Source organism: Toxotes jaculatrix, chromosome 16 (genome assembly GCF_017976425.1).
Source record: "Toxotes jaculatrix isolate fToxJac2 chromosome 16, fToxJac2.pri, whole genome shotgun sequence".
Classification (NCBI taxonomy): Eukaryota; Metazoa; Chordata; class Actinopteri; family Toxotidae; genus Toxotes; species Toxotes jaculatrix.
The window spans coordinates 13,298,468-13,315,115 of NC_054409.1; the positions used below are offsets into that span (position 1 = coordinate 13,298,468).

At 40.2% G+C, this 16,648-nt stretch overlaps 1 protein-coding gene across 1 annotated transcript in view; it reads left to right on the top strand.

Annotated features, from left to right (window-relative positions):
* The window catches only part of bcr (BCR activator of RhoGEF and GTPase), a 76,813-nt gene that overhangs the window by 54,299 nt on the left and 5,866 nt on the right, over positions 1-16,648 (top strand). The window contains exons 5-16 of the mRNA XM_041059561.1: positions 3,159-3,266; positions 4,971-5,031; positions 5,151-5,203; positions 5,760-5,900; positions 12,465-12,586; positions 12,932-13,097; positions 13,304-13,423; positions 13,830-13,905; positions 14,193-14,297; positions 14,814-14,888; positions 15,370-15,467; positions 16,187-16,318. Of these exons, the coding sequence (XP_040915495.1) occupies positions 3,159-3,266; positions 4,971-5,031; positions 5,151-5,203; positions 5,760-5,900; positions 12,465-12,586; positions 12,932-13,097; positions 13,304-13,423; positions 13,830-13,905; positions 14,193-14,297; positions 14,814-14,888; positions 15,370-15,467; positions 16,187-16,318 (1,257 nt within the window). The remainder of the gene's footprint in view (positions 1-3,158; positions 3,267-4,970; positions 5,032-5,150; positions 5,204-5,759; positions 5,901-12,464; positions 12,587-12,931; positions 13,098-13,303; positions 13,424-13,829; positions 13,906-14,192; positions 14,298-14,813; positions 14,889-15,369; positions 15,468-16,186; positions 16,319-16,648) is intronic.

Here is a 16,648-nt window from a genome sequence, read left to right on the forward strand (position 1 = left end):
CCATTTTCTGCTATGATACCGTAACCGCAGCCGAACATTCGGTAAGCCTTCACGCCGTTTGTGTGTGGCTCTGTGGATGTGGCTGGCAGACATTCGGGATCTCTTTTCTCTCCACAGTCAAAACTGTCACGCTCTGAATGGCCTCCACTGTGGTGCAGATTGTGTGGCCCAGGGCAGGACACAGGATTGCAGGATTGTGAAAATTGCTTTGCTTTACTCCTTCGCCCTCCACCACCTTACTGGTCTGTGAATGTATGTGCAAAAATGCAGTGGGTCTATTTTGGAACAATTTTGTGGCCTGAAATTCATCAGCCGGTGTTTTGAAAACACAGATTTGAACAGTAATTTGTTACCAAAGGATGTACAAATTTCTGTCTTGTGTGGAGTGTGGCATGCAGCCTTAAAGCTGTGGTTATTTTTTCAGACTTTTTTAAAGATGTACCACACATACACACAGCAAAGCTACCAGCAATAGCATAATTAGTGCAAATGATGTTTAGAAAACTCGTGACTTCACATTCCTGCCTCGGTTCCTCCTCCCCGGCGGCAAAGATCAGGTCACGTTAGGAGGGTTAGGGTCATGTCTAAAAATAGGTCTAAGAGAATGAATGGACTAAGTTTAAGATGCTTATAGTAACAGTTATTCATTTTCAGATGTGTAGTATTCTGTTGCTATTCATGTGATAACAACAACAATAATGATAATGAACCTTCATCAGTTATTCATGAATATAATATATATATTATATATACTTAAAGGAATGAAAATAAATTTAAAGAAATAAAGTTAGGCACTGAAATTTGCCTGATTTTTGTGACGTGTTTCTTTTGTAAGATTAATTCTAAGATAAAATATAATTGCACGGTAAAAGTCAAATTAACTTTGAAGTCTTTATTTTAGGACTTCAGCACATAACCTCATGTTGATGTGGTGGCTGGAGAGTACCTGCGTGTGTGGTGGTACACGGTTAGGTCATCTGGTATGGCTCCACAGTGCTGGCCTCAAACATATGTCAAAGCTCCATGAGGGAAGCTCTTGGTAGCCTAAAGTGTCCCAAGAAGTACTTGTCACTCCCTGTAAAATAGATCTACATGGTGCTGGAAGATGTTTTGCTCCTCATGACACAATTTACAACATCTTAAAGCAGCAGTAAATATGTCGTTGTGCGAGTAGGCCTAGGGTGCAGAATCAGGTCTTCTTTGGGGCCTATAAATAGCATCATCAATCACTGATTATTGGATGGTATGGTTTCCAATCAACGTAACTTGTGAATTGAAGTGTTAATGTAGTGTTTATTAATTTTACAAGACCGTAATGCTTTGTAAAATAATGAAATTAATTATTAAAAATACTGTAAACAATACAAATATAATTGTAATTTCAATCCTATAATACTATACAACTGTAGAATTGCAGAAAACTCCACAACCAGGTATTTTGCATGTCAGCGCTCAAATGTGTGTAAGTGGTTTTTAAGAAGAAATTTCTTCTCAAGAATGTTTGGTGAAAGAGGCCCAATTAACTCTGTTTACAGAGCACTCTTCAAAAACCAAGTTACAAAGCAGCTTCACTCAAGGCGAGAAATTAAAATCAACAATAATAAGAGCAGTGGAAGACTCAAAGGTAAATAGACATTAAACTGACTATATACTGTATATCAGCATTAAGAGAAAGTAAAAAAAATAAATTTAATTGCTGTATGTGACTGTCTCGATTGCTCATGTTTGTTTCCCCATTGGACTTTGTCATAGCGACATTGGTTTTAGATCTCAGCAGTTACTGTGGTGAGTAATGTTATCATAATAGATACAAAGGATGGCCACAACTACTGGAAAGGACTCTGGAAAGAAAAAAAGACTCCCTGCACAAAAAAGTTAAACTCCTCATTGGCTCATATTGGGCTCAAAGGTTTGGAGTAAAGTAGTAAGTTAGGTCACAAAGAGCTTTAAAGGTAATTCATGTATTGAGTCAGGTAAGAGTTTCAGAGGTATTTGGTATTCTCTTTAGATGTGTGTGTGTGAGACTCTTGACGTGACACACAAAGCCCGTCTCCACTGTACTCTCGCCTCCTTTGGCTTTTGTTCAGGAGAATCGACTGTCCTTTTGTTCGCTGTCGAGATGGATCGCAGTGCTGGCAGGCAGCGTTTGCCGGAGTTTTATTCAGCCATACGGCTTCCTAAATGTGCTTTCATAGCCTCCGTTACACCAATCATTAATTACTCACCCCAGCACAGTGCAGGGCTCCCTGGTTGCTACGGAAACGGGCCTGGCTGCGAGGAGCACCGTGGTAACATGCTGTTGTTGTGACCGCGATCTGTGTCTTTCTTTAGCTGGTGGTTTGGATTCGATTGTCTGCAGGACATGTAGAGTCTCTCAGTCACAGCTGACTGGACTAAATCTAAACTGGACTCGTGTCTCAGTTACAAAGTCTGAATGATTATTCATCTCACTGTTGCAACTTAGCGTCTTTTTTAAGTTACACTAAGAAGATCGAGGTGGACTTCTTTTTTTTTCCGTTGTAAAGATTAGTCTGTTTGTGATATTTCAGATGCCACTGTTCAGATTTTAACAAAACTTGCAGAGATGAAGAGAAGAAGTGCCTCACAAAGTGATCTCCAGTATTGTCTCATTCATGCTCATTCCTTAAAATTGAAGCTTTGCAATAACAACACAGACAAAGGTATTTGTACTGACTGAGTGTGATGAGAGGGCTGCATTATGTTGCTGTGCCTCCATCTGTCTGGCTGTGTGTTTCCAATGTGTGTATGTGTTGCTTTGTTGCATTCATGTGTCAATAAAACTTGTAACTTTGCAGAACTGTAAAGGCTGTCCTTCTTATTACTTATTAGATATTTTTAGAAAAGAAAAAGTAGTATTATGTTTAGAGCAGCATTAAAGTTGCACGTTGGAACTGTTTTGTCTGAAAACATGGGGCTTTCTGTTTGCCAGCTATTCATTTCTCCTCCAATACAGAAGCTGACTTTGACTGTAATAGAGAGAGAGTGATGGACAAGTTTACTGTCATTGTATTAAATTTTTTATTTGGACAACAAACAAGGATTGCAAGCGCTGTCAAACTTCTTAATACTTAATACACCGTCTTATAGTACGTCAACATCACATCCCTCCTCTGTTTCTTTGTCTTGCTCTCCTTCAGGCCAGCCAACTAGGAGTTTACCGAGCATTTGTGGACAACTACGAGCTGGCTGTGGAGACGGCGGAGAAGTGCTGCCAGGCTAACACACAGTTTGCTGAAATCTCTGAGGTAAGTTGGGGAGGGAAAATAACAAATAACGATGCCAAGCAGGGATAGTAATATGTGCTTTTATTGAAAGCTGCGCCGTAAACGTGTGGGCAAAGGAATTGGACAGAAAGTGAACAGTTACTGGTTCAGTGTTGTTGCAGCGACTGAATCTGTGATCTCTGAGTTATGGGATCATTTTACCACTGTGTTAAATCAGTTAGTCAGTCATACATTTAACCCCTGCATGCCGGCAAATTATCTGCAATTGAGTTTCACAAGTTGCTCTTTTTTCTTTGATGTATGGAGCAATGCTGTGTCTAATTAGGACAAAAGTGAGTGAGTGTTCAGTTGAACATTTATCACAGGAGGAAACATTCTCCAACAGTACTCTAAATTGTTTGTTAAACTCTTGTATTTCCTGTCTACATTCTACTAGATGATTATGTATGTGGTTGGTGATTGTTGCTTGTGCACACTCTTTGAGAGGCGGTTCTGCAGCTGGACAATTTGTAAGAGAAAAGCGGTGTTAACAAGTCACACAGAAACGACAAAAAAAAGATGACATACTTACAACATAGTGTTAAAATTACGTGTTATTAGGGAAAGGAACAGTTTCTGAGTCAGGTTGTATAGAAAGAGTCTGCTTTTAGTTCATACCTGATGTACTCTACTCGCAAAATGCTCTCCCATTATTCACCCACGCAGCTTTGATCATTTCCCTGCATTTAAAATTAAATGTTCTGCTGAATATTTCTATACAAATGCAGCCAGAGGCAATTTTGTGTGCGTGTGTGTGTGAGCCCATGTGTACATTATTGTTTGTCTGTTACACGTGTGTACATCTGTATATACAATACAATACAGAGGATGGTGGCTGGTATTTTCTGTGGTTTTGGCTCAAACAGCTCGAAGCTTGGTCTCATTCTTATGTCTGACCAGGAAAATAAGAGCTCGGCATCACATACACAAACTGAGTAGATGAGCCTTGGCAGCATAATAAATTTGTAAATTTATGTTTTCCCCAAACACAAGTTACAATACATTACCAATAGTTTTACACTCAACCAGTCTAACATGGATGAGAATAGTATTACATGCATTTTGGGATTTTTCTGTTCATCCAGCAGCCACAAAAAATGTATTCAGACTCAGCCTTTACAAAGATTGTGTCATCATTATAACTGTAATTCACTGTGGGAATCTTATTTGAACTATACTATCTACACGTCTTTATTAATTAGCTGTAGGTTAGTGGGATAAAAATAGAGTTCACTGTTAAGCTGTGTATATTCAGCTGTCTGGTGGTGAAGTCTAGGAGCTCTTTTACCATTTCTTTCTCTATTTTTTTTTTTCAAGCTTGTGGCAGCTTCTGATACATTATCAGTCTTCGTCCATGTTTTATGAGGTCTACCAGTTAGCGTTGAGGCTGGTGTCTACATGCAGGATGGAGAATTCATCATCGAGGGTTGTTAATGGTCTAAGTAATGATGCATGACTCTGAGCCATCTGAGCAAGATGGAGGGTGGTGGGGGGGTGGAAGCTGCTGAGGATGGCATAATTAATTTGGAAGTGGATGACCTCATAGCTCGAGCAAGGATGATAACCTCACTGTGTTTTCACATCGCTTAACTCTACTGAACAGGTTTTAAATGTCTTATTTTTTTTAAAGGATTTTTAAAAGGTTTTCCACCTCACTGTCTGAACTTGCCTTTTGTCTCCTAACAGAACCTGAAGGTGAGGAGCCCCAAGGACTGTAAGGACCAGACGGCTAAGAACTCTTTAGAGGGTAAGTCACCTCATGCTGGGTTATACTTCTACTTCTATTATATAAATTATTATAGTTACTCGGTCATATATGACAATTCAGTCAATTCAATTCAGATTTTTCCTCTTTCTAATCTGCAGCTTTACTATATAAACCGGTGGACAGAGTGACACGCAGCACATTGGTACTTCACGTAAGTATGAGTGAGAGCTGACGCAAATCCTGTTGTGTTTTACTATTTTCCCGTGTCGCTCAGAAATTGACCCTAGAGGGCATGACACAGGTGATAAAAAAGACCCAGCCACATATACAGTCACCATCTCCTGAAAATATTTGTCCAAAAAACAGTTTGACCTTTTAACAGTCAAAGTAAATACAGTTCCGATTCTGAACTTTATTAGATACTGTAAATGACAGATTACAGATCAGAAATGGGATTTTTTTTTTAATGCAGTCATGGGATTTTTTGCAAGTTTCACATGTTTTCACTGTCTTTATTCTCCATTTTACCATTTATGGCAAGGATTCAAGGCTTAGTTTATTGCAATTTAGATGTGAATTCTGAGCAAGAGGTTTACTGAACTGTTTGTGCATCAGAGAGCTTTAATGGAAAAAAGAGGAGCATGCTTGAATGACCAATAGTTAAATGTACTATGCTGTAACTTTTTAGTTGCGCATCTGTGTGTATACTGTATATATACCCAGGTATGTGTGCTTTCACCTGAATGCACTCACTTCCTGCCCCACAGGACTTGCTCAAACACACGCCCACCAGCCACCCGGACCACCCTCTTCTGCAGGATGCCTTGCGGATCTCCCAGAACTTTTTGTCCAGCATCAACGAGGAGACAACGCCCCGACGCCAGTCTATGACTGTCAAGAAGGGAGAGGTGAGAGTTATATCTCACCTTACATCACAAATTTGGATTTATCTGGCTATTTTTTTTTCAAATTTCCAACTTTAGTCCCAAAAGTCGTACAGCTGCTTTATGAAGGAAACGGCAGGAAATTGTTTTGTCTTCTGAAAAGTCTAATATTGCAACCCTAATATTAACTAAACTAAAACACTAAGGTGTTACAACATATTCCCTCCACTTTTCTATAGACAGATGAAGGTAAAGATGTAGATAATAGTGATTTTTTTCATCAGTTTAACTCTTTCCAGCTCTAACGAGGTTTGTTGAGTATGACGATGTTATGACCCCGCCCTTTAAGTGACCTTGAAGTCACTGACAAATCAGAGTGCGGCTGTACAGGGGCCACCAATCTGCAGCCTAAAGCAGAGCCCATGTCCTTATATGGTCATGCCAGGGCTGCTTAGTTGAGGGTGATTCTCTGTTTGCTCTCTCTTGTGGCTTCCCCATCTCTCCATCTCCCCCTAACGCAAACACACGCACACACACACACTCATACAACCGACCCCCCACTGCCTCTCTCATCCCCGGAGATGACTTGACGCACATGAATGGATGCCTCTTGATTGATAGCTTGCGTGACGCCGCCGTACATAATGCCTTGTAATGAGCCACCAGTCCACTCTGACTGGCAGATTCCGAGTTAATTATTCATAAACGGACGGGCAGGAGCGAGCGAGTGAAAAGGCTCTGCCGGCTCCTCCCTCTGCTCACAGGGGGGTCATTACCCCACCCTTTCCATACACACAAAAACGCACTCTTTCCTACGCTCTGTTCCATTCACTCTCACTCTCTTTCTCTGGCTCTTGTTTGCCTTTGAACATATACACGCACGCACACACACACACACATACACACTTGCCTGCCATACCTCCCCTTCCTATCCCCTCAGGCCCCAGTTCCATCCCAGTCTGGCCAGACCTCCACACCAGTCATCAAATATTTATGATGGATACATGAAAGCAGCACATGGAAATCAATGGGACTCATTATATTGTACCGTACCATAGACAGAGTATATAATATGCCTGAGGTTTTTTTTGTCTGCATTTCACCAACTGAGCTGCAATATGTTGGACGCCTCAAAAGACTGTCGTTACCTGGACAAGTTGAGCAGCTGACATTTAGCATCCATATTGGAGGAAGGTGCTTCAACCAAGGGATTGTATCTGATAGAGAAAATCTGCTTGCATTGCTGTTTTAATAACTATAATGATATAAAACAATCAAGGAATATAAGATACCAGGTTTAAACTACCACGTCAGCACACGTTCACCCTCCTAAACTGTCGCTCTGCTGAAGCCTGATGTCTGTACAGATTACCATCAATGCAGAATTAGCAACTAAACTTTTTCTGCCCTGTCTAAAGAGGATCTCAGGCCTCTGATAGTGCTGGTAATTTAACTTCATAAAGGAGTTTCCCTCATAATCTTCTGTTCATGTGATGCACAGTTTTAACACAAATTTGATCACTGCATGATTTGTGTGGGCAAAATGACAATTATTTCATTTACAGATTGCTAGCCCACTGGCTGATAGTGACACTGGCTTCACACACATTTCACAGAATTTGCAAGTGTTAATATTTGCACTCCCTTTTTTTACAATTTACATGTGATGCATAACTGTTTGGCTGCACACAGGGCTCGCAGTAGCTGTTTAAACAATCAAAAATGTCAAAATAACACTGAGTCTCCAAACATTGGCACAGTGTTCAGTTTTCATTGTCGCTTGATTAACTCTAACGATTGCAACATAACATGGCAGAAAAGTTTAAATTTAGGTTTCCCTGCAGTTATCGGCAATCTTACCCTCTTACTCTTACCTTCCATGTGTACACACTAGCAAGAAACCTGTGGTTTGGTTTCAGTAGAGGCATGCAGGAGCAGAGCAGCAAAAGTGGCCCCCAGAGGCCCTGGCCCTGCCAGAGGATGGGAGGGGGACAAGCAGCATCTGCTTAATATAAAAACGAACAATGGCGCTGCCAAAATCTCGATTCACCTCCTCGCTCTGCTTTGTTTGAATTTGGAAAAGATATGGTCCTGATGTGAGAGTGTGTGTGTGTATTTCAAGTAGAAATCATCTGTGCTACTTTCATCTGCCTGTATGTCTTTCTTTTGCTGTATCACTACACAAACACATCCCCATATGTACACATACACAACAGCGAAACACACAAGTGCAGAGGTGCCCCTTCAAGCGTATATTCTAAATATAAACATGGATCTTTTGTAGATTCATGGCATTACTCGTGCACATGCTCTCAGCGAGGCTTCTCCAGGAGATGGTCAATATTTAATCTGCGTTCTGTGCTGTCAGCGTGCTCTGCCTCACGTTGCTCTCCTTCCACTTTGGTGCTGCTAATGTTCCGGTCAGCTATTATGAGAAATCGAGAAAGTCACCGTTTTTCCTACTGGCTTTTCGATATTATGAAAATTTCATCTGATGCGCTGAGACAGCTGGTTTGTTAAGGATGCCTTTTCCCCAGGAGCAGGGCAAAGCAGCAGCATAAGCACATTTCCAGTTCATCAGATTACTGATTTAGCAACAAGCCTTATGTAGAATACTGTACGTCTGCATCCAAAGATAAAACAACAAGCCTTAATTATATAAGAACAAAAATATCTGTAGGCATTCAGCGAGTGTGTCAAACCCTTCGGTCAGAGCTAGATGACAGTAAACTCATGTGAGGAGCATTATATAGTATATTCTTTGTAGATCCAAGATCAGTAGTTCAGCTTCTGATTCAAATTCAGATTCATATAGAATAAACTTCTGCTGAGGATTTTGACAAAAGACTTAAATGTGCAGGTTAAACAGACACTTTTGTGCCACACTTTTGTTGGGGCCCCTCTCGCTTTATCCCTCCACACGATTCCCATTCACTCCCACACAATTAGAAGCCTGTAAATCCCTAATCTAGCTGTTATCCCTCCTTTTATCTTATCTCTTCATCATGGGATCGATAGAGGAGAGGATTACCACTGAGGCTTGATGGGCGGTGTAGTTTCTCAGTGGGTCATATCAAGTCCAGCTCACTTCACCTGAACATGAAAATACATCAAGTAGTTCCTGTGTAACACAAAAGAGCATCGTTTATTCTTTTACTGTCCCTTCCTTAAATGTTGCCAGAATTCTGCTGACCCTTCATTTTAATCTCAGTGAGTCAGCAGGAGGTGCTTTCTGTATAATAATCCAACCTAATCTGCTGTACTTTCTGTTCGATAATCCAATCAATGATCTAGTCCAGTCTAAGAATTTGCCGCTGACTCATCACGATTATCACAAGAGATTTTATCTTGTTGGATAACAATGTTGCTTCCAAGCGTAAGACTCAAAGCTGCATTATGCAGAGAATTAAATTCTTTGCTGTCCTCTCTAATTATCATCCATAGTGGATGAGAATATAAACTGAAGAAAGAAAGAAGTAATTACACATATATGAAAATAAATAAGTACAAAAATGACATAACTTTTCAACAGAAATCACTTGTGCGGCAGAAGTGCAAATCTGTAACTCAGGTGGTGGATGTTGACTGATGTCTGTCCTCTAATGCTACCGTGAATTTGACATTTCTGGGCTTTAGTAAAGCGTCTAAGTCATTGAAATTCGGTACAGAATCCTAATGAATTCCGTGATCCTCTGAGTTTTCACTCAGCAGCTCCAGCAAGTCAGAGTTTTCACTTATCCAGTGAAACATCTCAACATCTGCCAGCTCCACATTTCAGTTTTTCTAACACTTTACTTTGGTAAACTCATGACATTCCCATCATTCTCAACTTAGTTTATGTTAGCGAGCTAACACACTGAACTAAGATGGTGAACTTATGATCATGTTAACATGCTGATAGATCCTTGCAGAGCTGTTAGCATGACTGAAGACTCTTAGTCGTGTCTCTATATTTTTTATTCATTGCTTATTAAACTTGAATCCCTTTATACTGTATTTGTTATAAAATTGTCAGTGGATTAAATTCCCTTTAAACCTTGAATCCACATCTTACAGCGCCCAACTTTGCCTTGACCATGATGTAAAGATCAGGTGGATGGTTTTCTGTACACTGATGCTGCACTGGGGCATTTAACAAGCATATATTGCTTCATACTAACTCTTAAGTTCCAGTATTCCTCATTTCCACAGTTTAATGTTGTAGATGCCAAAACTGAGAGCAGCAGTGTGACTGAGGGCTCATTCAAACTGCTGTGCAGTACACACCCTAAATATAGACAGACATGACAGCATGTAAACTGACAGAAGCGAGGCAAGATGGAGGCTTGGTTTATGTTCTACTTAGAAAGTATCCTCCATTACATGTGGAATGACTTCATAGATGTGCCATTCTTATGTCACTGAAGTCTCAAAACCCAAAGATGGAGACTGAATGATGTACAGGGAATATTTTACCAGATCATCAGTCTTACAACACAAACTGAATTAGGAAATTATAGCAGGGCCATAGGGAAGAGGAAGGAATGACTTGAACATGTCTTTCAGTTTTCTTATGTGGAATTTCATCATTTTGTTGTGTGTGGACTGACAGATGTAGCATCCCAGTTGCCAATAGCAACAAACGCCAGATAGACCGAAAGCAACTGGAAGTTATCTATCACAAGCCACCTCTATCACAGGTTTCATTATGTACTTAGTGATGAATAATTACATCCACCAGTGGGAATTACATTTCTATTAGATTCTTATTTCCGGGATCAGAACATGATTGTAATCAGCTGGAGGCTCTACGTGTGTGTGTGTGTGTGCATGTGTGCGTGCGTGCGTGTGTGTGTGTGTGTGCGCACACTGAAAGAGATGCCTTAACAACGAATCACTGCAGAGGAGCTGCTGCTTTGGTGACGTGTCACATGGTTTTGTGTCAACAGTAAGAAAACTGCAGTTTGACAAACTGTTCCCACTGGGAGCGACTTTGTCTCTCTCTGGCTTCTTCTTCCTCTCTCTCCATTTTCTTTCCTTCTTCTGACACATTCTCTCTTTCATGCTCTCTTTTCCATCTTTCTCACCTCCCCTCCTCCACCCTCTCCATCATGCACAAACGTTAACTCTGAGTGACACAGCATGATCCTCCTCTTTGCCAGCAGATGTCTAGTCAGCTTTTGAAAACACATAAAGCTCTCAGACGTTTGTATCAGCTGCACTTCAGTGTGTTCTGGCAGTGACAGTAACTGTGTGTTCATGATGGAGGGGACAGGAGGGGGGAGTGCACCAAGATGAAGATAGGGATGTGATTTGTTCACATACAGTGACTGGGGTTGCAAATGAAGCCAAGGTGTCCTGTGGTGAAAAACTCTTGTTGTTAATGTAAAGTATTAAAATGTGCATTCAAAGTTTTGTAGAAGATGTTGATGAACAAACCTACTTTCTGATTTGCAGCTGATGGACTGTAAAATCCTTTATGTCTGCATATTGTTAATTTTATAGCCCATTAAGTGTCATTCCTCTTCTCTTGTCTTTATTGTTGTCAGCTAGCAATGCTCAGTCTTTAACGTCAGGTTAAACTTGATTAAATTCATTGCTGTCCATTACATCTTTGATTCTGCTAAATGTATTTATAATTTAAAAAAAAATTTAAGGCAATTACCCCTAATAAATTGGTGCAATCAAGCTAAATATCCATTGCAAAATGGGTGAAATCAGCTTGAAACTTTTAGAAAAATCCAAATTAAGTGGAAACTTAATAAATAAGCAAATCTTTGACAACTGAAAAGGATTTGTGCACTCCTAATAATGAAACTAAAAATAAACTAAAATATGTACATGCAGTTGCCAGACTGTACCATTTTAGTGTGCCTGCTGAGCACAAAGACAGAATTTCATTTTATTCTCTTATTCTTAACAGTCAGCCTTTCATATCTAACTGTTTTATACCCCGCACCACAAGCAAAACCACGGTTATGAGCATGGAAAAGTGAACCATTTACTAGTGAGCTGTGGTTTGACATTTGTTTGCTCCCTGTGTTTGTCTTAAATCCATTCTTACAATGCATTTCTTACTTTGGAAAACGACATCACTGCCCCCTTTTGGCAAATTATAGTTTTACACATCTCATTACATAGTCTGACGTCAGTAATCAGTCCCACAGCTCCAAAAATCATTCTTCTTTTTCCTCCACTACCTCCTTCATTCCTCTGTGACCTGGAAATTGATGATTGAGTGAGAATATAACAAAAGCCTTTAACAGGTAATCAGTTTAATCAGTGTGATTTAATGCTAAACCCTCCACATGATTCGGTTATTATTAAATAAACATTCGTAGGTTTTACATGAGCTTCGTCACTGGTGACTGAGTGAAGCAGACATTTTTGATGGTGATGCAGCAAATAAATCTATCTAATTCTTTGCCTCCTCCAAGTTACACTCTCTTAGAACAGAATTGGGAATTTGGGAGAAGTGGAAGAAGGATAAAGATTTTGGATGTGGCCCCAACACAAAGGCTCTGCAAACTAACTGTGTCCTGTCCACAAAATATAACAGATTTGGTGCTGGGGACTCTTAAAAAAATGCCTTGTTTGTTGATGCCACAGAACCGGCAGCTGCTGAAGGACAGTTTCATGGTGGAGCTGGTGGAGGGAGCCAGGAAGCTGCGACATGTCTTCCTCTTCACTGATCTGCTGCTCTGCGCCAAACTGAAAAAACAGATTGGAGGGTAAGAAACATGACAAGCTTTGTGCCTTATCCTCTTGAAGTTAGAGTCACCGCAACAATGAAATACACCGATTGTAGTAGTAGTTAGGCTGTGTAGGAGATGTTTGGATATCTTACAGTACATCTTATATCTTTACAGTTTGAAATGAATGCTGCTGAAATGAACATTAATGTCCTCAGATGAAATCCCAAAACCTAGTTGAGAATGAAATCTATGAGGCCTGAATTATGTAAAATTTCTAAAAATCTTTGCAAAATAACGTATATACAATATAAAACCATTTCTTATCTAATTATTATGTATTATTATTCCCCTCTCATTTTTTACCTCCTCCTGCCGCTGCAGAAAAAACCAACAGTACGACAGTAAGTGGTACATCCCCCTGACTGAACTGACCTTCCAGGGCCCCGAGGAGACCGAACCACTTACAATCCCCCAGGTCCCTGATGAAGAGCTTGACGCCATGAAGGTCAAGATCTCACACCTCCGCAGCGAGATGCAGAGAGAGAAGGTAGTGTGGATACACACTGATCCAGATCTATGGGTACAGATAGACAGCAGAAGATAGTTCTTCCCATCAATCAGCTTGTTCTACTAAAATCTTCAGTTCATTTTTTATGAATTGTCAGGTTTTCACACAACAGCAGTGATTTGTTTCAAGGTTTCTCTCACAAACGATCAAATTCAATCAAATTCTTTTCACCTCTGTGATTTCAGAGAGCCAACAAGGGTTCAAAAGTTATCGACCGTCTCAGGAAGAAGCTGTCCGAACAGGAGTCTCTTCTCCTGTTAACATCTCCGAGTATGCCCCTCCGAGTCTACAACAAGAACGGCAAGGTGATGACGCTCTCCATCTTAAACTGCCGCTGTTTCCTCATTCTCTTTTTTCATCATCAGTTCTGCCCCATCGCCCTCCTCCTCTCCCTGTTCGCTCCTCCTCTCCATATTTCATCTGTTATTCTAATTTTACTGCTTTTTTTTCGTCTTCTGCCTCAGTCGCAGCATAGTATCTCCTCGCTGATCTTCCTCAAGATTAATTCTCCTTGATCTGTCTCCTACTCAAACTTCCTTGTACTAATATAGAGCTATGGCGTTATGATGATATTGTACATCTGTTGAAGCTGGCTGAGCAATAATATACGATTTTGAGTTTGTATATTTGTGCAGATGAAATGTGTTCTGCTTCTTCCCCAGATTATTTGCTGCTGTGATAACAGCCACTTTTTGCATGTTTATGTTTCAGAGTTACAGTTTCCTGATTTCGTCTGACTATGAACGTGCAGAGTGGAAGGAGATAATCAAAGAACAGCAGAAGAAATGTAAGTGTCCCAGAAATGTCATGTCGAACAATGCACAAGTCAAAGAGGATTTTTTTTTTTAATTTGTGAAAAACATTTGGATTTTCTTACTTGAAAAACATCCCATACACTTGACACGTTTTTAGCAAAATCTGGACACGTGTACGTAGCAAACCTCCTCCAAGAACCATGTAATGGAGAAACAGAGACCAGTGTTAAGGAACAACACAGAGAAACCCAATGCAATTTCAATAACACACATTCTCTTTGTGATGCATTTACAGTCTGAATGTATTATACTCCCTCAGGTTTTAAAACATCCTCCTTGACGTCCATGGAGTTGCAAATGTTGACCAACTCCTGTGTTAAACTACAGACTGTCCACCACATTCCACTTAGCATCAATAAAGAAGGTAAGCTACTAATTATTGTACTTGTAAGATTGTCTCTAACACTCAAATGCTGTTTTCCTAAATAAAGTTGTCTTTTTCATACTAAGTCTTCTTCAGTCAGAGATGGTGTTTAGTGTTTATGGATGGTGGATTTAGTAGAAATTCCACAGTAACATCACATATATATGTTCAGAAGTGTGTTTGTGTTGCTGTGCTGACATGAGTTCCTGCTTTTTCTGCGTCCAGGACTTACATGACACCTCTGTTGTAGATTGTACATTGTCAAAAACATTGCCCTGGAAAAAAAATGATAATGATAAATCTTTGTTGGTAAGATGAGGATGAAAAGTACAAACAGATATAAGCCACAAGCCATAAGGACTGTATGGTTTTATACCATACAGTCCTGTTTCATCCCTTCATTCCATCTCTGATTCTGCTCCAAATCAAACAGAGATCTGCATGCTTTTCTAATCCCTCCTCACTGTCTTTTTTTCCCTCTTCTTCTTCTTCTCTTTTCGCTGACTGTCTTTCCAGAGGATGAATCCTCTGGTCTCTGCGGGTTCCTGAATGTAATCGTCCACTCCGCCTCCGGCCTCAAACAGAGCTTGAGTGAGTCACTCACCTTTAGCCTCGATGCAAACAACAGAAAACACAGATCAAATCAGACAAAATGAGTTTCTGAGAGAGCTCAACTCTAATGTGACCATGGAGCAGTGGAAAACAATGTTTTACAGTCGTTTTTCTGGTGGAAACTTTTTGTGGAAGTCCACATTTCCTGCCAAATTTACTTTCATTTTAGGTTCGACTTTCAAGTTACTGGCATAAGTGGTTGATTTGTAGGATTTTACATTTTTGACATGTATGTCTTTAGCTGCTGGTTTATTTGCTTGATCTAATGGATGGACATACATGTTTGAAACCTTTCAGCAAACTGAATGAATAAGTGACTCATTCCTAATTTACTGGTTTGTTTTCTGGGGATTGAACTTTGAACATTCAGCCAGTTCAGCTGCTAATGTAACGCATTCACAAAGAGCATTTCGGTCACCATTTAAATGTGATTTCTTTTCAATCCTCTCCTCTCTGTCAGATCTCTACTGCACATTGGAGGTGGATTCCTTTGGTTTCTTTTCAAACAAAGCCAAGACGAGAGTGTATCGATACACCACTGAACCCAAATGGAACGAGGTGAGAGACTGGTTTAAATATAAGCATTCAGCTCTTCATATTCCCTGAAAAGGCCTCTGCAGAGTCTTGGTACAGTTTGTGCTGCCCATGATGTATCTGACATCTGGTTCTGTAATCAGTTAGCTGTCTGTCACTGAGTAATGAAAAGATGTTTTACAGAACCCACATGGAGCATCTGCAGCCCCTGCAAGCATATAGCAAACACACACATATATACATGCACTACATGCATGCAAGCACATATCAGAGGTTAATACTACACAGGAAGAGGAGCTTTGAGACACAATCAGTGGTAGGATTCATCTGCAGCGCAATGTTTTTTTTCCTCCGTGGACCCAAAGACTCTTTGAGGATTTTGCTCGGTAAAGTGGAAATAATATCAGCTAATGAGGAGCTGCTGGTGATGACTCACATCTGTCCAAATGCTAAGCGAACCAACACAGTGTGGGCCTCAGAACGATGCGTAAACCATATGCTGAGTGCTCCCTTACATAATTACAGGGAATGTTGGTCAGCTGTGCTGTGTGGTAGAATCTATGGATTAAAATATAAAGGTAGATACTTATTTTTCTGGAGCCATAATCTCTCTTTGTCATTATCTTTGTCATTCTTGTTGTTTTTCCTGTTCTCTGTTCTTGTCATTACTATATTATACTGCTTTTTGTTTTTTTCTAAATAATCATCTTACCACTGTTGTGTTTTTCTTTCTTTCTGCTCAGGAGTTTGAGATTGAACTGGAGGGCTCTCAGACCCTGAGGCTGCTCTGCTACGAGAAGTGTTACAACAAGACCAAGCAGAACAAAGAGGATGGAGAGAGCACAGACCGCATCATGGGGAAAGGACAGATCCCGGTATGACATGACGTCACCCCCCCCCGACACACACACATCCCCCCCAACCATGATTCATTACTGATAGGCAGTTATGTCACCACCACTGCCACAAAACATGAAATCCACATTATTGCTCAGTGAATGTGCACGATGTAGCAATTGGCTGATTAGATTAATTACCCTAATATGTAATGGAGGCCGAGGGATCAGTTAAATGGATAAAAATCACCTTTCATTACGTTAATTAAATTAAATATCAAAAAGTGATCATGTGTCACTTTGTTCAGTTAAGATTTACACACTGAAGCGAGCGAATGAGAATGATTTTTGATGGATTGACACAAAGCT